The sequence below is a fragment of the Marmota marmota genome, unplaced genomic scaffold, assembly GCF_001458135.2.
Source record: "Marmota marmota marmota unplaced genomic scaffold, marMar, whole genome shotgun sequence".
Lineage (NCBI taxonomy): Eukaryota > Metazoa > Chordata > Mammalia > Rodentia > Sciuridae > Marmota > Marmota marmota.
In genome coordinates, this window is record NW_025999968.1 from 37,277,959 (window position 1) to 37,301,666 (window position 23,708).

At 32.5% G+C, this 23,708-nt stretch overlaps 1 protein-coding gene across 1 annotated transcript in view; it reads right to left on the bottom strand.

Annotated features, from left to right (window-relative positions):
- The window catches only part of Samsn1 (SAM domain, SH3 domain and nuclear localization signals 1), a 144,611-nt gene that overhangs the window by 26,796 nt on the left and 94,107 nt on the right, over positions 1-23,708 (bottom strand). Inside the window, exon 9 of the mRNA XM_015478650.2 lies at positions 1,067-1,138. Coding sequence (XP_015334136.2) covers positions 1,067-1,138 — 72 coding nt within the window. The remainder of the gene's footprint in view (positions 1-1,066; positions 1,139-23,708) is intronic.

Consider the following 23,708-nt stretch of genomic DNA (forward strand, 5'->3'; position numbering starts at 1 on the left):
TATATATATATATATATATATATATATATATATATATATATATATATATATATATTCATGCATATATATATGAATGGATGTATTTATGAATTACTAATGGTCATTGTTATCAATTTATTTCCATTTCTTTTGTGCGGAATATCTGTTACTTTAAAATAAAGCGTCATTGGTGAGGTTGCTGAGTCAGGCAAAATGATAAATATGTATTTTTAATTTTCTCAGCATGTATGCCTCCTTTCTATTCTTTTATTAGTTATTGTACTTTTCCTTAATCACACATTACAGGTTATCCCTAGCTAATGAGATAGTATAACAAAATGGCAAGCTTTGGAGTCAGAGAAGAGGTTGAGTTCTGCCTTTGTCATTTACTAACTCTGAAATGTAAAAGTAATTTTACTCTATGAAGCAAGAATACTTCTTCAACAGTAAGATAGAAATATAATAGTTTCTATGTTGTAGGTAAGGAAAGTGTTTATATTATTCTTACCACATGGTAAATGCTCAATTAAATATATATTATTGGCATTATTAACATAGTATTTTATAAATTTAATTTATGGGAAGCTTTCTTAAGCTTAAAAGTGTGCATGGTTTACAGATGTGTATGTAATGGTCACTGATGAGACATATCAATGAATATAGTAGGATTCTGAGGGTGCATTTGAGTAGTCGTATGCTCTCCTTAACAAATTCACAGCTAAGCCACTTAATCAATTCCTAATTTAAAACCATTACAACAACAACAACACACACACGCACACGCACACACACGTATTATGATGGAAGTGCTCAGGAAATTTGGAATTTTCAGTGTCACTGTAAATTGCAACTATCTTCTTATATTCATATTTTACCTTCCTGAACATCTTTTAGCCATCTTAGTTTTTACCTTAATGCCCAGTATGATAGGAGGTATCATGTTGTTTGTTCATTTATTCCAAAAAATATGGGAACGCTATGATTTAAAAATGTTTTTATTTTTCATACTTTACTTTGCAAAAGTACTGTTTTCATAATGTTAGAAAGTATGTGCATAACATTTATAAATATAGAATAAAATACTAACCTCAGTTGAATCATCTGGTTTTGATATGGAATTATTCCGAAAACGATCAAAATTCCCAAAACTGCTGCTGCGCTAAAAAATTGGAAAAGAAAAGGCAAGGAAATTTAGGGGTTGTGACTTTCACGACTGAAAATCATAACAACATTTCATTATAGTTTAATAAGCACTGTCTCTTGCATATATAGGCTATAAAAAACTCTTCCCTGGAAGATCAAAGACATTGAAGTTATAAATATTATTAACCTTTTTATATTTATAGTTGATAAGATGTCTTCCTATGCTTTATGTCATAATGTTAAGCACCTGGGAGAAAAATCTCTGTTAAATTATTTTTAACTTAGAGAATTACTTTTACTCTTGAGGGTAGCCCCTGAAGAATCTGTGAATTCTATACTGAACCTTCTTTAAATGAGCTAAACACTACTTCTAGCAGGTAATGGCAGTAGTATCAACCAACCAACCAATAAATAGCAATGATAAAACAAAGAACACATTTATGAGTAGATGCACAATCAGAGATCAAATTTCATTAAAAAAATGAACGCAGTTGCATTTCCTATTCTTAAATCTTGATATTTTGAAATTATTTACTAGGTGGAGAAAGAGAATGCATATACATAGATCTATTAATAAATTGAAGGCATGTACCATCTAAAATTGTGAGTAAAACTGAATTTTTCCACATTTCACATGGAATTATAATGGGACCTCTAGGTCAATTTCATTCACTGGTTTTAAGAAAAAGCTCAATATGTTAATAAGAGACTGTTCCCTTGGATACCTTTTCCCTTACAAAGCTAAATTTTTATTCTTGTGCAACTCATTCTAGGCAGGTAATTACAAACAATCCTGACATGCTACCAAGTATGTGGATCTCTTCAACACATTTTCAAAATTTTTTAGTCATTGAATCAAAAAATTGCTATTTCTTTACGCTCTACTTAATTTTATGCATTGTTTGGGATGGTAGTTATCTGGTCTTTGTGTACCTTTATGTCCTATCTTAGCTACTTTATCTCATTTCAAGTTTATCATACTTTAAAAATAAGCCAATGGTACTGAAAAAATAACCCAGTAGAATGTAAAAGTAATAATGGGAGTCAGTAATCTATAGGAGCTTGTATTGTCCTTCCAGAAATCATAGCCCATTTCAGCTTAAGTCAGCTTCAAAGGCCCCTAGTCCTTAGAAGCACTCTAATACTCATGTCTCCCCACTAGCTATCTTTAAAACTCCTGGCTTCCTTTTAAAATGAGCTGAAATTAAAAGATCCTGACATGTGACAAGGGGTGAGCTGATAGACTCTGTGCTGCTGATTATCACCCCAAGGATGATGGCTGTGTTAGATACAATTAACGCCTCTCGCTGACTTGCCAATCCTGCTGAATAAGCCCTTCAGCCCTTCTTGCTTGTGGTAAGAGGAGAGGAAGAGAGCCTGCTTATAAACAATCCAGACATGGGGAAATCTATTACCTTTTCATAGATCTAAAATATTCTTATGGCCTATTGTAGCCCACTCCTATGTCAATTTTGTAGTCTACATTGTGCCTGCCTCCTGCCTATCAAATATTAATGGGAGTTATGGAATGATTTCCACTACTGGATAATGGGTCCTGTTGCACAGGAGGGCACAGAAGAATAGACTCCTTCAGCGTTTTTTACACTATCTTTTTCCATTAAGTAATCAATAGTCACCACCTTTTAAAATTAATTCTCCCCCCATTATATCAATAAAGAAAGCAGATTTAGGAGTAGTGGTTTAAGAAAGACACAAGACTATTACTTTGGGTTTTGCCAGTCATCTCATTGCTAATAATTCAACAAATTGAAGCCAAAGAAGTCTATCAGTCTTTTCTAAGAGACTGTTAAGAAACATATCTATGTACTTAAGAAGACATTTAAAATTTTTCATTATTCTCTGGTTTAAAAGTCAGGGACTTTCAGAGATGGTGTCATAATGTGTTTATAGGTTATAGCTTATAATGCAAAGGGGTTAATATTCACTATGAGGTATGATCAAGGAACAAATTTATAATTTTTACTGTCAAGATTTTTTATGAAAATGTGAATCATGTGGATGCAAAATCTGCTTCTACTATAATATTAATAAATGAGAATGTGGGTCTTTTTGTTTTATTTTTTGTGGTACTAAGTATTGAACTCAGGAGTGCTCTATCACTGAGCTATACCCCAGCCCTTAAAAATTTTTTTTTTGTTTTTGAGACAGAATCTAAGTTGCTGAGATTGGCCTTGAACTTGTGATCATCCTGTTCCAATCTCCCAATTTATTGAGATTATAGGCATATACCCAGCAGAGCATATATTTGAATATTGATAATTTTGCATCATATACTCACAACAAATTAGATTTAGCAAATACTATTGATGACAGAAACTCCCATCAAAACAAAGCTATTAAATAAACAAATAGCCCTACCCCCACCCAAAAATAAAATGTATACAGTTGTTTCTTATAAAGTTAGAAATTCATTTGTAAAATAGAGAAACATCTATGAAGAACATTTAGCATTATTTTAAAAATTTATGTATGTGTTTTCCCTTTGTGCTAACAATTAAGTTTTCAAGTGTCTACATCAGAGATACAATTGGATGTGAATTGATTTACAAACCCACACTCATTCTAGAACTTTTATGAAGAAGCCAAAAACCCCAAAGTTTATCAAAGGGGGTTTGACTGAATAATGTATAGTAAATAAACACCATGGAAATGTAGGCAGCAGTAAAACAAAAAAAATTGAAACACATATTTGAAGAATGCAATGGAATAATCTCTATACAGTGTAAGTTAACAAAGCAAAATGCAGAAATGTACAGAGTGGCTCTAATTTATCTTAGTGTGGAAATATATGTGTTTTCTAATACAGGCAGGTATATATTTTTATTTCTTCATGATATAAGGCAAAACAAACAGGATAAAGGGGATAGGAAAGAAAATACTCTGGATATGCATTTTTATTTTCTAGATTTAACTTCAAAGCCATGTAAATATTCCATTTATTATAAACCAAATTAAATCAATATAAAAATATCCCTAAAATTTCAAAATCAAAATGAAACAAATGAATCTAATTCTATATTGAATTGGCTGTTCAAAAAAAGGAATTACTTTAAGTGGTTTTAAAACACAGTAAATTGATGGTCTCTACATAATAGCATGTATCTCAAGGACAAAAACTAATGACAAAGTAAATCTTAACTTGTTTTCAATAATAACATTGTTATTAATAGTATTGGTATATACAGGTATACATGTTGAGTGACAATAAAAATAATCATGTTAATGACATTCATAATGAAGATTCTCAGTATATGAGAAAAGCATATATAAAATCTAATGTTTTGATTAAAAAAAACCTACAGTATTAAATTGCAATTGAAAACATTGTGAGCATTCATGGCATATTTCCTCTTTAAAAAATATGTTTCCTAGCTCTGCCTACTTGAAAAGATTTGGAACAATCAGAATTCAGTGTTGTGTCACTTCTAGTGTCTAGATAGTAGACTCTAGATACATTTTTTTTTTCAAAGGAACCAGGTCTCTTTTACCAGGATGAGACAGAAAATAATACTAGTTGATTCTGGACACCTTATTATACCATAAAACGAATACATTTTCCAAAAAATTTAGGGTCCATAGTGAAAATTCTTACTGGGGTGAATTGTATCAAAATATGGCCAATTTCAGTATTAGTAAAAATAATAACTTCAATATATCTAACATGTCAAAATTCATGGGTTCGTATTTATACCGCAAAGAAAAATAGCAGTGATTATTTTTGGAAATGTCACAGTTATATTTTTGAAAACTAGCAAATAAAAGGAAATACTTAATCTGTCTTTTCTGTATGAAGTGCATTTCAGAGTAGCTAAACAACTGATCATGGAAAATTACTCTGTATATGTGTATATTCAAATTTCATCAATTAAAAATGTCAAAACTACAAAATTATCATTTTGTAAATCCCTAATATAGTATTGGATCTAGTCAATGATTATCAATGACCACTAAAAGACAGACAACCAGAATATGTACTTTGTAAAGGAAGCATTTAAGACCACTAATTAAATATTCTTTAGAGGCCAGGAGAGGAGAGGGGGGGTAGGGGAGAGAAGGGAAAGGAGAAATCACTCCAAGCTACCAGATTCAGCTAATACAGAAACAGAGGAGCATGTTAAATGTCACCAAGAGGATGCAATCAATCAGAAAAAACCTAGACAAGGAGAAACTACATAACTACATGACAGATGACAAGGTTTTTTTTAGCTAATCAATAGAAAGAAATAAAAGAGGACACATAAAGTATAAATTAAGAGACTCTAAGTGTTATATCAACCAAATACAACTGGGAATCTTGTTTTGATACATATCAAATAAATTTCTGTACTAAAAACATCCAAGAAGAAATTTTGCATTGAAGTAGTACTGTTATTTTTTTTAAGTCAAAAAAAAAATCTAGTGAGGTGCAGCCAGTGTTTGGGCATAAAAACACAATTGGCCTTTATTTAATGATTAGCCAGGTGGTGTATAATATATAGAGTAAACTGTACTACCGTCTACTTTTATATATGCTTGAAATTTTCCAATGTAAAATGCTGGGTTAAAAATGTGTGTATGTATGTGTGTGTGTGTGTGTGTGTGTGTGTGTGTGTATGTATGTGTATGTACACATGTGTGTATATTTTTTAAGAATTAATGATATTATAAGTTAATTAGGGAACCAATTTATAAAAAATATAATAATATTGCCTAAGTTTTAGTTATTTGAAAGTACAGACAATTGAAGGAGAAATTAAAGATTTTTTATGTAAATTTACTTTGATACAACTAATTTTTTTATATAAATGTGTTTTTGATTGCCTTTATGAAGTGGATCTGTGATCACACAGTACAGATTACCTTTTTTTAATATGGTCTACTTGGCTTCCACAAAAATAGTGCTGAACATGAGTCATATTTGAACACATTCATGCATATATCTCCCTACATGATGCAATGAATCACCTAAAGGAAGGTAAGAGGATTCTTTTTTATTAGTCACACCTCTTCAATAATTTTAATAATTATTGAATGCCATTTTATGATATAAAACTGTCAGTTTCTTAGAAACCATTTCATCCTTCTCAATGAGGAAATTATTGCAAAACCTCTACCTGGAAAAACATTTTCTTTTTAAAAATTTTCCACCATGCTACTCCATTAAAGAACATTGATCTAGTCGGTTTTTTCTCAAAAAAAAAAAAAAATGCTGGTTAAGCAGCATGGGAAGTGTGGCAAAGTTAACTTGATAGCAAGAAGGGAACTAAGTGGATTTCCTAAAAGAATGACCAGCCTTCTTTTACCAACATGCAGGAAACTAGAGAGTCTGTTTCTTGAAAAATGAAGTAAGCTTTCAATCCAAACCAGAACTGGCTTTTATTTTTTTCTTAACTATTCACCAATTGTGAGGTCTTCACCTCCAGCATCATTTACTATTCAGGTAAGATACTGGTGGAAAGTTTCACAGTCTATTTCAAAGAAAAAATTTGCATATGTGAGTCAGACATCTGCAGTATTTTGAAATATACTGGCAAATTAAAAATTATACACACTCTGCCAACAAGTTCTCACATCTTCTAAATATTGCCCAGAAAGTGTTGGTTAGTAATATGCTCTTGAAGATCAGAATTCTCTTTCAGCACACCCTTGTATGAATATTCTATTATGAAACGCTAAGTCTCAGTAAGCTTGTCAGACTTTATCCAAAAGCATTCGAGGATTTAATTGTTCTAACTAACTCAGGTGCTAAGATCTTTTGAAGAGTATGAATTGAATTTAACTAACTAAAAATAATCCGTTAGAATTGTCTCAGTGTTAAATAATTACACTATCATGTGGTGCTCGTGGAAGACAGTTGTGTGGGACGTCAGGGAACTGCAAGCTCAAAAGCTGTCAGCAGTGCAAAATCTTGCCTTCCACATTAATATTTTCACCTTGAATTAAGCCAAAGCTCAAATGTGTATCAATGCTCTAAATATTTTCAATGTTCATCTTTTTTCTAAGAACAAAAGCTCTCTGATTCAGTACCTTTGTGTCAACTATAATATGCCCAAAGGAAGTGAGGAATTCTAATTCTGTAGTATTTCTTAAAGTTTAGTCAAAATTTCCATGCTAAAGGTTACTTTCAGAAGTTGATGTGCCACTGAAATAATTTCTGAAAACTGAAAGTGCCTTACAAATTACCCAAAGAGCATGGAGGCGGGGATACTAGAAGGAAAAAAGAAAAAAAAATTCAAGACAGAATGATCCATAAATTGTAAAAGTGGGTATTCATATCAGCCTATTTAATGTAACAAAACAAATTTTACAAGTTAAAAAAAATACTTAAAATTCTCAATCAGACCTCTGCAAAATTTACAACCATGTCTTATTACTCACACTGCATCCAGACTCTAAGTCGTGCTCCCCTTTTAAACATCGAATATAATTTTATACTTTAGTTAAAAGGAGTTTGGAAATAATATTTTGAGATCTTTTAAATAGTTTTTTCAAGTAAAAAACATAATGTGACAAAAGTTTAGGGCAATGACATGACCAATTCTTTAAAACTCCATAGAATATCAAAAAAGGAAAAGGTTTTAAATACTTTATGATTATACTACTCTAATTATACTATCCTAATGATTATGATTATACTACCCTAAACTGTTTAAATTTTTTTTCTTATAAAATTCTACTTGAACCACTTATTCCTACACTATCGTTTTATGCTTTCTAATCTTTCTCTTTTTCTTACTACTGAACATATTAACAAGTACTGTAAATGATCCCTCTTGATCTTCAATCTGGAATTCTTTATGGCATCACGTTTTTGAAAGATTCAGAAATTTCTCTACAGAACCCACTTTTCTTTTTCAAAATTAATTAATATTTTATTATTGAATAAGAGTTTTGTAAGAAACTGTACCATCTCCCATTCTGAGAATTATCAATGCCTTTTTCTATTGATTTGGACATATTGCCCTGAAAGGCTACTGTGGATACTCTTTTTTTTTTAAAACTTAGTTACACATGACAGTACAATGTTTTTGACATATCATACATTTGAATCAGATGGGATATAATTTCTCATTTTTCTGAGTATACAGATTGCAGAATCACATTAGTCATGCAGTCACATATATACACACAGTAATAATAATGTCTGTTTCATTCTACTATCCTTCCTATCTCCCCAACCCCTCCCCTCCCATCACTTCTCTCCACCTAATCTAGGGTAATGCTATTCTTTTTTTCTCACATTTTCATACATGTATTTTGTATAACAATGAGGGTCTCCTTCCACCATCCATGCAATTCCCTTTCTCCCTCCCTTTCTCTCCCACCCCTCTTCCCTATGTAGAGGTAATCTTCTTCCCATGCTCTTCCTCTCTTCCCCATTTGATTCACCCCCCTTATATCAGAGAAGACATTCAGCATTTGTTTTTTTTTTTTTTTTTTTGAGATTGGCTAACTTCACTTAGCATAATCTGCTCTAATGCCATCCATTTCCCAGCAAATGCCATGATCTTATTATTTTTTACTGCTGAGTAATAATTCCATTGTGTATATATGCCACATATTTTTTATCCATTCATCAATTGAAAGGCATCTAGGTTGGCTCCACAGTCTAGCTCTTGTGAATTGTGCTGCTATAAACATTGATGTGGCTGTATCTCTGTAGTATGCTGTTTTTAGGTCCTTTGGGTATAGTCTGAGAAGAGGAATAGCTGGGTCAAATGGTGGGATGACCTACTTTTCTAACTGCTGTAGTCCATTGTCACTCTTCCCCTGCCTTTGGGTGAGAGGGCCAGTGTCTTAACAGGGAGCTCTCTGCTTATGTGCTGCTACCCCTGGGGATCTACTTTAAACCCACCTCTGGACATTCCACCCTGTGCTGTAAAAACTTGTACTTGTTCACTGCTTTCTTTGGGACTTTTGAACAATAATACAAAATATAATGTCCCCCTCCCCCTGCCACTGTCTTCTAGCCTCCACATCTGCTCAATTCTTTCTCCAAATTCTATTGTTGGCCCTTCTCCCCTATTCCTTTTACTCAAATATTTGCTAATTCCTGAACCAATGCAACAACTTTCAGCTCTGTTGTCTCCAAATCTTGCTTCTCCACATCACTACTTTTCCTAAAGTACTGATTCTCATCATTCATTCTTCCCTTCAACGTGCAAAACTTGCTTTACATTGCTAAGACAATTACTGAGAGCTCACTATGTGCCAAACTCCATGCCAAGCTGGTCTCTAATTATTTCATTAAAAAAGCAGATCACTATCACTCTGTCTCATTTCACTATACACTATGACTTATTTTACTTTTTATTTTTAATTTATTTTTATGGTGCTGGGGATTGATTCCAAGGCCAGGCCCATGCTAGGCAAACTCTCCACCCTGAGCTGTACCAAAACCCCCACATTTTGAAGTTGAATGCTTTCTACTTTCATCCCTTTGCACTAGATATTGATTTCTCCAGCTTGTAGAGAGGAAAACTAAGGCTCAGGGTGTTTAAGTAGCCCTTTAGTTGACAAAGCTCAGACTCAGTAAGCAGCACATTATGATTCCCCATGGTACCACGCAATGCCAGTCAATCTATTTATGCAGAACCTGACACATATCTTGCTGATGAGCATAGATAAAATAATTTAGCTCTCTAAGCTGTTGCTCATGTTGTTTTTCTTTCAAGGAATGTTGGTCTTCTTTTCATCCACCTACTCAAACCTAGCCCATTCTTCAAGGGCAGAACTAAGTTCCACCTTCCCTGTAAAGCCATTTACCAATGTCATTTTAATGCACATTTATTACCCCTACTCTTAAGTATTCTAGCACTTATAGACAAAGACCCCACAGTTATGAGACTTGACAAAACCAGATCAGAGGAGAAATCCCACATTATTCTACAAGTTAAATGCCAAAAATCATACCTTTCACAGTTACACAAAAGCAAATTGTAACTTGATCACATTACAGCTGATAATAATAATTTGTTGATGTTTAATTAAAGAACAGGAAATTTTATGTCGTGCAATTCAACATAAATAAAGTGGAATGTGTGGCTAATATTTGTATTTGAGGAAGAGTTATCAGTATGAATGAAATAAGAACATATCCTGGAGAAATTTATCCTCTATTGGTGCCATTGATCAAATCATTTCAACCCATAAGAGCTCAATGGAGCCATGTTCAAATGAAATGTACATAAATATAAAAAGAATTTCCTTCAAGCAAATTATACGTAAACAAAAATAAGGAAAGTTAAGCTGTATAGTAAATGTCAATTTGAAAATCTATATTTATTTAGTTACAAATAGTTATTTAGATAGCAATGATGAAGAAATTAGTACATGAAAGGGTTTTGCATGTTTATGCCTATTAATCATAGTTGGTTTACAGAATGGTACAATAATATTGCAGATTCAGGGAGTGAAATTAGCTAAATTCAATATAATTTGAATTTGCTTAAACATTTTCAAAAAGCATTTAGTCTTGGAGATTGTGTACTTGTTGACTAAGCAACTCCTTAGAAAACCCCAAATCTAAAGATGGTAATTGCTAAAATAGTGATAAAATAACAAAAAAAGTGGTAGAGCACATACTATATGTAAAAAGGATCATACATGACCAAAATGTGTCAAATACCTGATATAATTCCCTTCCAAACACTTGAGGAAGAGAAAGAAACACTGTCTCTCATGAACATTATCATTTTGGTTATTTAGAAAATTGTTTTTATATTTAGTTCAGCAATACTTCAGTCGAATTTTCTGTTCTTTATGTGGACTATCTCTTGAACCCAAAATTGGCAAGAAGTTTTTAATTCTTGCACCAACTTGGATAGTTTGTTTAAAAGCCTTATGAAGATATATGTTGAGAAGGGCTCTGGGGCCACTTTCAGGCAAAGAGTCATTAAAGAGGTCATGATTTATCATGTGAGCAATAGTTACAAAATAGTGGGGATGTTTGGGAAGAAAGTGGCAAGGAAAGAAAAGAGGAACTACAGATAACATGTTTCATGCATTTGCATCTCTACCCTAAGATAAGTAATTTCCCTGAGATAATTTTGTATCATTAATTTTATTTTATAGATACTTTGATATAGGAAATGTGGTACGAAGGATTGGTGATTCAAATTTCCAATTACAAAAAAAAAAATCTCAGAAATTTAGAAATAAACTTTCTGTTCTTTGCATTTTTCTATTTACAACCAGGTATTAAATATTTTTACTGTTCACACCATTATCAACTATTTTATTCCTATAGCTCAATTTCAAAAACAATTAATTTTGGGGCTGGGGATGTGGCTCAAGTGGTAGCGCGCTCGCCTGGCATGTGTGAGGCCCGGGTTCGATCCTCAGCACCACATACAAACAAAGATGTTGTGTCCGCCGAAAACTAAAAAAAATAAATATTAAAAAAATATTCTCTCTCTCTGTCTCTCACTCTGTCTTAAAAAAAAAACAATTAATTCTGTAAATAAGTGATTCTAATAAGTAATTTTGTGTAGGATATGGCTAATAAAACAGGATACAATTAAAGATCATGGTAAAGAAGTCATCTATTTTTTTTAAATATTTTTTTAAAATTATAATTACAACAGGTCTTACTGTACACTAACTGAAATCTTAAATATCAAATTGACTCTGCTTTTCTTACTAAGTATTTGATTTTTCTATTTGTGCAATCTATTACAAAATTATATGTGTCATGCATGATATCATTAATCTAAAATAAACTACTAAAAGCATAAAATTGAAATTTTGTCCATTTAATTTTAGCATCAATGGGGTTTTTAAAACAAGAGCAACTTATTAATTACTTAGTAAAATTGAATAATATCTTCCAGGATCTCAGATGTGAGTACTTTATTCTTTTAAATATTTGAAGAAAGAAAATTATCCTAAAAGTGTTTTATTAAGTAACATAAAAAGAAGGATGTATAGTATTTTTAAGCCTAAGATATTTTTTAACATACTTAATGACTGAATTTGTTGATTCAAACTTTAGGTCCCTGAAATTTTCCTAGTAAGTTCATCAGTTACATGTTTTTATCACTCAACTTAGTCACCCCAGTTTTAAAATCAAATTAAACTCATAAAGAGGTAAACACAACACACATTACTTTGAAATCAAAGTTAAATACAGCCTTTGAAAATTAAGTTGGGAAAATAGAATCCATTCAATAAACTTTCCCATTTGACTCTCTGGAATAAAAACTCCTTGTAACTTCCATTAGTCTTAAATGCCTTCGGCATTCACTTGGCCTCTGGGTACACAGTAACCTTTCTAAAGGTCTCCCCAAGGGATATTTTAGTCATGCAGCCATCTCCTTGAACACAAGTAATGACAAACAATAAGCTAATTCTCAAAAAGTTTTTTTTTAAAGTCATTTTTACTACTTTTAAATGAGTGTGTTTGATGCATGATTTTGGTCCCCCTGATTAATGGTCACCGCCAGCCCAGCTTCTGGAGTTGTAATGTTTCCGTGAGCTTCCCTCCAGCAGAGCTCAACCATTAATCCAGTGGCATATGTCAGCTCAGCAGAGCAAGGTCACTCTTCTGCTTCAAGGGGAACCTTTTTAGAAATAATAAAACTGACAGAAAGTTCTTTTTTGCATGCTTTATGCCACCTGAGGTTGAGTGCTGCAGTTAATATCATAAAGCTTATAAACATTCCCATCTCAGGCAGCACCCGCTGCCACCAGGCCTAGGAATTTAAACGTTTTTTTCTTAGTAAGAACAGACATGTTTATGTGGGGCAAATATATGGTATGTTCTACCAAACAGAGAAAGTATGGGTGGAAAAAAATAGGAGCAAATTTGTACTAGGATATTTGGAAAAGATGATTGCGTTCTATAACTTATTCATTGTCGATTACACTTACTTTCCTTTCAGCAAATTTGGATTTGACCATATAAATATTTCATTCTATTGAAGGGTAAATAGTAGTGAAAGAAACAAACTCAGTTTATGATAATAGTACTGTTGGAAAGGAATTCAGTTTTTGAAAAGTGTGTGTGTGTGTGTGTTTTGCAGTGCTAGGGATCCAAACCATGGCCTCACACATGCTAAGCAAATATTTTATCCTAGACACAAGAACTATATTTTTTAAATTATAAATATTTGTTTCATTGGTAAAGGATACATTTAAAATTAATAGGCAATTATAATGAGATATTCATAATTTTCAAGTAATTTGATATTTGTAGATAGCCTAGCTTAAACAAATAAAAAATCTGTCAAAACACAAAAGATAATGGCTATACAATAACAAACAATATAAAGAAAATATAGCCATAAATGTTAACAAATTTTATACATTTACTTACATGTTTTTATTATTATTACTTTTACTTAACTTTGAAAGTCAGTTTCATAGCTGTAACAGTGCAAAGTAGTCAGAAAATTTCAATTTTCTTTTTGAAACTGAATATCTAATATCATATCACTATGTGTTATAAAACAAAAATTTATGCAAGGCAATCTGCCTTGAATCTTATACTAGAAACTTTACTGAGATTATGAATAATATAGGAAAAATGCATTATTTACTTGTCTTCCCTTTGTTATGTAGAGAAAAGGTAGTGGAAGTGACACTGGTTGACAACTCAGGTCAGTCCTAGAGTGTCAACACTTTGATCAAGTCTTTATGTCCAATGCTGAGCCCTTCCCTCAACAGGTGCAGAAACTTTTTCAAGCTTGGAGCAATAAAACACCTCTGGGAAACTGACTCATAAAACAAACTGATAAAGTACCAAACATGGCAATACGAAGTACTGATTTGCTATGAAAAATTCTTCTGCCAAGAGGATTGCATATTCCATTTGATCAAAGAATCGTCTCCCTGGAAGAAATGGTATATGAGATACCAGATCATGGGTGAAAGTTTACTTGATTTGTATAGTAGAGTCACAGTGAAGTCAATTAGGTGGTATCAAGGCTAGAAATGTGGAATTATCATAATAGCCTGAAGTACACATCTCATCTAAGTTAAAAAGTCTGCTGAGCTAAATGGGATATTTGCTTTAGCTACTCTGTATTTTTCTGCACACACAGTGGCAAATTTCTACTCTCCCACACATTTCTGAGCAAGACCCTTTGGCTAACTCGTTTTTTGTCCTTCAGTTAGATTATAATGTTTGATTATTATTTTGTTTCATTACATTCTGTTTCTAGAAACGGTTGCTTTGTTCTGATGTGGGTGTTACCAGATCCTTATCACTGACCCATTTACAAACTGTGCTCTACAGTAGTTACTTCTGTAAATGAGTAAGATTACCCATTAGTCATTCCACACTCATTATAAATACATTGCGAAATCACTACTATTCTCTGTTCTATAAATGTTTTTGGTGGCAGCCAATATGTAATAGAAAGCACATGGAGTCTGGAAGTCAGACAGACTCTGTTTATTCCCTCTTGAATCCCCCCAAATCCCAGGGATACAGATATGAATAAGACATATCTCTTATTCTTGATAGTGGATCTAATTGGTAGAACATAATGAAATAAACTGTGGCAAAAGAAGAAGTAGAGGTGTGGAACAAGTACTATGAAATTAGAAAAGAGAGGGAGAGATTATTAAGCAGATATACACTATAGGTAGGAAATTTACATGTGCTAATTAGTTTAATTCTCACATCTACCTTATGTGACACATTTCAATGCTTCTCCTTTTCCTGATTACAACACTAAGGCTTAAAAGAGGTTTAATAAAATGTTCAATGCCCCCCTGGTTAGGACCTTAAAACCCAAGCCTATATGAGCTTAGTCCATGTTTCCTAATATTCTGCCAGACTGTGCCCCAATACTCTGCCTTTGGCTAACCATTCAGGGTTTTCCTGAGAGGATGACAGTCCAGCTACATACTCAAATTGATGAGTACATGAGTTGGAAAAAAATGTACAGAGGCCTTCTAGGCTAAGGGAAACAGAACAGAAGAGCATGAGTGGGCAGAGCATCAATAGCATGGACCTCACCTGGAATACCTGGTATCGGGGCATAGACAGGTATCTATGAAAAGCACCCCAGATGATTCTAATATGTGGTCAAAAAGCACTGGTCCAGGGGGTAGAACAGATGTTTTATTTTTGTTAATTTTCAAATGATTCCCAATGGAGGCCTATGGGGACATAATAGAGGTATATATGGCTGAGAGAAAGAAAAGAACAACAACAACAGAATACTGGAGATTGTATGAAAAGTGGGGGGATTTCAGTGGGAAATCCAAAAATGTGGGCTGGCATCAGAGGGTCAACTGAAAGGGGTGAGCGATCTAAGGTCACTGGAAGGAATGATGCAGCTGAAAATTAAGTTCTTACCCTAGTTAGTAGCAGCTGAGTTGTTTCCCCCAAAATCCATATATTTGTGTGCTCTCACTTGGTACCTTAGAAGGCCACTATATGTGAAGATAAGACATCAAAAGTGATAATTAAGTTAAAAATGTGGTCATCAGGGTGTGTCATAATTCAATCCTACTGGAATTATATCAGGACACACACACAGATGATATCAGGATACACACACAGAGAGAGAGGGAGAGAGAAAGAGAGAGAGAGAGAGAGAGAGAGAGAGAGAGAGAGAGAGATCAGGGGCATGCATGCACAGAGGAAGACACAGTAGGAGGAGGGTGGCCATTTTCAGGCCCAAAAGAAAGGCCTGGGATTGATCTTTTTCTTATTGCTCTCAGGGGATACCAACCCTACTAGCGCCTTAATTTTGGACTTCCAAATTTCAAACTGTGAAAAAAAAATAAATTCCTGTTTTATAAGCCACCCAATTTGTGGTATTTTGTTATAATAACCCCAACAAATTAATGCAGACAAGGTGTCAATTTTCAAAGCTCTTCACATGAGAAAAGGGGCCTTAGCCAGTGTTTGTGACAAATGGTTCTACAGGAGAATTCCTTCATCTATCACAGATGAAGCTCAAAGACTTCTGTCCTTATTAATTAGTTCTTAATGAAGGACATTTTTGTTCCCAACTAAGAAGCTAATATAAATGTCTTCTTGTTAAAAGTTCACCTGAATACTTAATACTACCAAGAAGGAAAAATGGATCAGTTTGGTAATGCTAAATTTGAAAATCAGATATGTAGAGTATGGACTTGGTTTAAACACACACACAACACACACACACACACACACACACACACACACACAAATCTTCATGAATAACAAAGCCTGATTAAGTTAATTTTTATCAAATCAGGTGCATTAGTAGTCAAGGTAGTGAATTTATACTCTTCCTATAAGATATACTATCTAAATTGCAAAACAAAGGTGAGACTGCATTCTGTCATTTCTCCTAGCCATTTATCTTCTGATCTTTCTGTATATTATTGTCTAGGCACTTCTCAATCTATTTGGTCCCAAACTTTTGGACAACTTCTTGGGATAAAAAACTTGATTACAAATTCATATTACATAAAATGGAAAAGCTATAATGAATTAGTACTTTTTCAGAGAGAGTTGTTCATGGTTAAAATTTATTTAACATTTTAAATCATTTTAATATGGTGAAATTAGCAAATTAATGGCTTCATTCTTTTGAATTTGAAGTGATCTGAAAATTAAAATCAAGTCCAAAAAAATTTTTATTTTGAAATAAGAAGCAAAAGCCTTTGGAAAGAGGCACATCAATGTTGGGGTGAATTTTTGGAAGCTGTGAAGAGCACATTGAAGGGTTTCATTTCTTCTTGAAAGGTAGGCACCATCTGAAGGCAAGAATGGTACAAGGTAGGGGCAACCTTTATATCTACCATCTTTAAAATGCATTTGGTAAGTTTTCCTTACATATTCAAAGGGAAAATATATGTATAAATTGATCCCAAAGCCTTCTCAATTGATCCGCAAGCCTTCTCAAGAGCCCACTTGCCCTGCTCCTTGCCTTGTCTGCCTGGTTTCTTTACAACTTCCTAACTAGTCTCCTCCTTTCCTCTCTCAGTCCCTTTAGTGCATTTGAAACAGAAAAACCAGAATAAATGCTCTAAACTTTAAGCTAGATCTTGTCACTTCTCAAAATCTTCCAATTCTATTCAAAATCAGTTTATCAACCTATAAAGTTTGCTTTGCTCCAGCTCTTTCTCTTTGTACTATGTTACTGTTTCTCTTGTACTATGCTCCATTTTTCAAACACATGAAGGACAGTTACTCCTCCTTCTGTCATGAATATACTTTTCTCTGCCAATCCCATTGCCAGTTTCCTCCTTTTTTTTTTTTCAGGTCCTTAGTCCAATGGCCCATTGTCATAAAGTCTTCCCTAATCCTAGGTTTTTGGATCCCTCTTCCCCATATTTTTTTTTTCTACTTGGCACTTATGATTGCCTAGCAAGCTATATATCTAAGTTAGCTCATTCACTGTCTATCATCCTCAGTATGTATAAGACCTACTAGGGCAGGGATCTATGTTTTGTTCACTTCTGTGTCCCTAAGTATATAGGCCATATTGCCCCAAATGAGAACTCAATAGATACTTGTTGCATTGAAGAATGAATGAGTGAAAGGATTATTGAATTAATTTCTAAGTGTTTTGAGGAGAAAAGTAGGAAAAAAAAACAATGTCTGGTTGGAAAAATTTAAATATTCTTGATTCCCTGCCATAATCTTTATTAGGTAAATCAGAATATTTGGGGATGGAATCCAATCATCAGTATTTTTTAAAAAAGCTCTTCCGTGATTTAGATGTTCAACCTAAGTTGAGAATCATCAATATGGAACAACATTTCTGATTTTTAAAATGCCCACAGAATTCCTGACTGTCTGGTTAAAATGTATATTCTGATTTAGTAGGCCTGGCAAGCCAAAGAATCTGCATTACTAATACCTGGTATGTCAATGGTCCATAGGACAACATTGAGTATCACAAACCTAGTACCACATTCAATTCAATTTCAGATATCCAATCCTGGTCTATCTTTTAATATATGGTCTATACTCCACTTTCTCCTGATTTGTCTTATTTTATTATACGTTTGCAATGTAATTTACTTCTTGTTTTTTTTTTTCTTTTTTGGAAAACAAATAAGAGATAAATACTGAGTTAATGCATATGAGAAGAGAACCTTTGGGGAGATTTTTTTTGAAGGGATGGAAGTAATGACCAAAGATAAAACTATATAATTTATTCATGCCCACATTTTTTTAAGTGAGAAAAGGAAAAGAGTGAATTTAACATATTACCTATATTCCAATAACTTAATTTAAAAAGTCAAATAAATTAATTTAATGTCTAAGAATTTACAGCCATAATGAAAAAGCAACAGGAGTATTTGTGGGGCAAATTTTAAAGCAGAAAAACTGTTCCATGAATCACAAATCAATGATTTTTATCAGCTATGATACCATAGGCAAAATATATCACAACTATAGAACTGTTTTCTCCCTTATAAATTGGAAGAAAAAACAATGCCCATATCATAAGGGTCTGGAGAAAATTTAAAATGTTAATGAACACAAACCCCTCCTGTAAGTTCCTGGCTTCAAGTAAATACCAATACATGTAAATACTTCTCTTTTTTATACCTGGTTACATAAGAGTTAAAATACATTTTAACATTCTGGATACAAAAAGCAATGAAGAAAGCTCTTTAATGCCACAACTATGTGTCATCCTTGTCTAGGAGCATAAATTTGCACAGCGGGCAGTACAGTGAAAACAGCTCATAATCAACTCATCACCTCTCATCATTGCTAAGATCAAATGCAAATGGGAAAGAATGCCACTTCAGTCATTCCTAGTGAAAATTAGCATCTGTGACACTAATGGTGTCTCATTTAGTATGCACTTTAGATTAAAAAGAGCAGTAAAAAAAAAAAAAAGCTATTTCAAGAAGTGCCATTATTCCAATGTTTCCCTTTACAATAACAGTGGTACTGGAATTTCCTTAACTCAAAGAAAACCTCAGTTAAAATTTATTAACACACATCATTAGTCCTGGCCAAATAAAGGCCAAGTTAATCTAATTAAAGCTTCCAAGTTTTGTTTGTACAGTCTATTCCTTTTTTATTTTAGAAGTTTCTACCATTTTCTCTAACCTGGAACAAAGGTCTGCTATTATGTAACAATAAGCCTCTCTAGGGCTTCTTGCACAACCTTTGTTATAGTGGAATTCTTAAAATAAAACGATAAAGGAATCACAGTTCTATTTATGCACAAACTTTTTACATTAAACTAACAGTTCAGCTACCAAGAATTATGAAAGTACATAGCAACAGTAAGTGTCCACCCTTGAACCAAGCTTAATGTAGTAGACTCAAGAAACTTTCTTCACTTTACAAATATTTGTTGAGAGCTTACTACACTGAAGGTGCTAAGCTAGTTCCAGTAGGAAAATGCATGGTTAAGCTTGGTTCAGCATTAGGTCCCATTTTTTTAACTAGTTCAATAATAAGAAAGTTGTAATTTTTGTTTTTGTTTTATCAATTCCACTTGTTTAAATTTGGGTGGATGGATACCTGGGAGATTTCATAGACTGATCTCCTGCATTTGGAGAAAGACATGAAGGACCCTTAAATTCTTTTCTGAAGTACAAAGGCTCTTAAAGATAATGCTTTCCTTGGTCCCTTTGAATTTATCTGACAATGAAGACAGAAACAGGGAAACCATCAACAGTTCTTTTGCTTACAATGGTGACAGGATAATTGAGAAAAGCAATATTGGCGATTGCCATCATGTGTATTCCACATGACACAGTTTTATTCTTCATCTCATCATGTGTCTTTGTTTAAGGTAATTAACCTTCTGTAGGTTATGGGCTCTTCATTTATGAAACCAAATAGGAGTGATTCTCTCACAGAGTTGTTATAAATATTAAATAAATTAGTGTACAAAATCTGTGAACACAGCAATTGGAATATAATCAACTATCAATGAATATAGGCAACAAAAATACAGTAGCTAAAAAAACCAAAATTATGTTCAATAATTTAAGCATTTGTAGAATGTACTATGATAATATTTCATTCAATATAAACACTGGATATGCTTTAAAGTTCTAAAATCCCAGTTAGTATTGGGCATTGAACATCATTGATAACAAGCTAAAAAACAGAATACAAGAAGGAAGGTACAATATGCTAAACAAGATTATTTTTTAACACATCTCACATATTTAACCAGTACTCCTCAATTTTCTTTTTAAATTGGAACTTACCTCTATAACATACATTAAACTTTATTAACTTTCCAGTACATAACCAGTTTAGTATTTAATAATTTTTCAAAGATTTTTAAATTGCCTTACAGAATATCTCTGGTCTCTGACTCTCAGCCTATGCTACAAAATTGAATTCTATTGGTCTTACTTATTCACTATTTGAAGGAAAGAACCCATAGCCAATATAGGGAAAGAGAAGCATAAAGGGAAAAAATGTCATTAATCATAAAATTACAGGTGGCAAAATTGTATTTGGTGTTTTGATTGACTTTTTAAGAAAATTATTAGAAGATGTGTGGTTGAAGCTGTAATTTATTATTATTTTGTAGTGCTGGGGATCAAACCCAGGGCCTCATGCATGCTAAGCAAGCACTCTACTACTGAGCTGTATGCCTAGACCATGGTTACTTTTTAAAAACACTCATGGATATTTTATTAATAAATATTGTGAATGTAAGAAAATAGTATATTATTTTGAATATAGGATTCTTATAAAATCCATTACTGCATATTACATTCATGAAGGCTTTTAACCTTCTCACAACCATAGGTCCTATATGAAAATACTACTAATGAAGTCCTCCACTTATTTCCTCTTTCAATTTCAATTTATTTTTAACTGATACATAAAAGCATAAACATTTTCCATGTCTATGGATATCATGTGATGTTTTGATACATGTATACACTGTGTAATGTTGAAATCAAGTTAAACATATTTGTCTCCTCAAACATTAGTCATTTCTTTATGATGAAAACATTCAAACTCCTTCTAGATTTTTGAAATTTATAGTACTTTATCATAATGTATGTTCATCCTACTGTGCAATAGCACCCCAGAATTTCTTACTCATATTTATTGCTTAGTACCCATTGATTCTCCTTTTAAATAAATAGTGTCATAATGTTTAGTTGAAGTAACATTAAGAATAATATGCATTGCATTTGAATTGGGTACTGGGTCACCTGAACTATAATGTATGAGACTTAACAGGAGCTACATGATTAAATGATAGTCCTCTCATTTTTAACATTATCACTATTACCTACTTTAGCATTTATACTAATAACTTAAAAAAGAACTCCCTGTCTGAAATTTTGAGAATATCGTGCAAATAGTTCCCATGTCAAGAGATGGCAACTGTCATCAGTAGGCAGTGATTTCCCATATTTCATACCAGTTTCTTGGTGGTTCTATCTAGGCATAGTCCTTATGCTCTCTCTCAGTATATCAAGAGATTTGCTGTCTTCTTTCTCTTAGCCATTTATCTGTAGGGATCATGATAACATCCATCTTTGTCATCCCTATGGACCCTGATTTTTGTACTAAAATGTGCAGAGAAATTTGCACAATAAAATAAATATGAATTAAAAGGAGTTGTTTTTAAGACATAATAATTGGAAAAAGACTACTTCTGTATTAAAAAGAAAATATCAAGCTGAGCTGGAATTTAAGGAAGACACACTTGTGCATATCAACTCACATATCCTTTTAAATTCATATAGATGAAATCATCTGTCTAAAGAAAATGAGAAATCACTCATAAAAAGATAATGTTTCCAATATGACTATATTCTAGCATATATTTTATTCTCTGACATATGCTTCATCAAATATATTTTCATTTAATGAATGAGGCAGTCAATAAGAGGAATAATATTTTACATTATTACAATAGTTACTGCTATTAAGCCAAATGATGATGATAAAGCATCATTTTGAAAAATTCATTGACATAAATAGTAACTCACTATAGAATACAGTGTTCATCAGATAGTGTAACTTAAAATTTTAAATATCAACTTTTGTAATTTTCCCCAAATTAGTACTGTCCTTTGAAAATGGACAGTTTCGAATTTCATAAAGTAAATTTTATATAAAATTAGTCCTACCTAGAAGTATATGTAATGGTTTTAAAGTTTTTGTACTCTTTGGAAAATGTTAACCTAATTTTTATTTTTATTAGGAAAAAAGAGACAAAAATCATTCAGCTTTATCTTAAACTAAAGATTCTTGTCTACATTTTATCACATTTTTATGTCAGAAAGAATTGATTTTAAAAATCATTTACTTTAAGTTTCCATAAAAAGGAAATAATTAACTTGTTTCCTTAAGAGTTGTTGTGTAGTAAATTCCAGAGTTTCAAAATATTGACCCTTGTTCAATATTCTATCAATTCAAAAGGTCACAATCAATTCCCAACCCATTTCTCTCAAAATGGGTTCCTAATAAATAAAGCTTAATAGCAAACAATAAATCAATCCTTTAAAAAGACATCTGAACTCAGTTACTGTCTGTCTCACAAACAGATCAAAAATTTTATTTACATAAAAAACTCTAGAAATGTACAAGTATTAGAGAAAATTTCTGACATTGGTATTTTATATATATTTTGTTTTATGTTTTAATGATTTTAGAGTTCTAAAATAGAATCTAAATTTTGTTATCCAGTGTCCTAAGTGACAATGAAATGAATAGAATAACAATGACAAAAAAAATGAATAAAATAACATTCTACATAATACTAAGTTGTCAAATACACCAATTGATGGTGTTTTGATGTTTCTCAAAACACAGTCCAATCCTCTCTAGGAACAATGTTAGTTCAAAAGAGTAAGTAGGAAAAACATCTCTATAACAAGCTATTAAAATTTTAACATAAAAATCAATGTGTTTAATAAAAGTATCTCCATTTTACAACCTTATTTATAATCATATTTAAATATATTAAGATAAGCTAAGTTCTTAAGTGATAAGTCCTTTAGCAGACTGTCAAATAGACAGTGACAACCTCTTATTTCTAAAAATTGTGCAAGATTTCATAATATCACCCTCTCAGAGACCACCAAACTAATATACATGAAGTTGGTGATCTAAACTCAAACATCAGTTATATATGTAAATGATCACATAAATGTAAGACAAAACTGCAGAAACAATATTTGTCAGATGTTAACATCTAACTTTGTAATTCAAGTTTTTCCCATATTTGCCATGAAGTATTCAACTCTATGTTCAAATTGACTTATGACTGATAGGTAAGAACATTGTGTGTGTGTGTGTGTGTGTGTGTGTGTTTTCTGTAAAAGGTTTGGGTTTATTAAACTGTATATGAAATTACCTTACCTTTGGTTTTTGATGTTTCTCCTTCTCTGAAACATTAGACGGTTTTCTCTTCAGCATTTTGAATTCAGACTACTCCTAGTGAGTGCACTTTGCTGTTACAGAAACAACTGAAAAGAGTCAGTAGTGTGCCGTAGGTGATGTACAGCATCAGATAAGTTTAAACCTAGGGATCTGTTACTTCCTCCTTTGGTCAGGATATGACCTCAACATCTACATGGGTAAAGTTTTTTTTTTTTTTTTTTCCTTTCTTACCGTAATTCTTTGGTAACTCTTTACTGCCCTGTCTCTTCTATATACTGAAATAGGTTTTCAAATC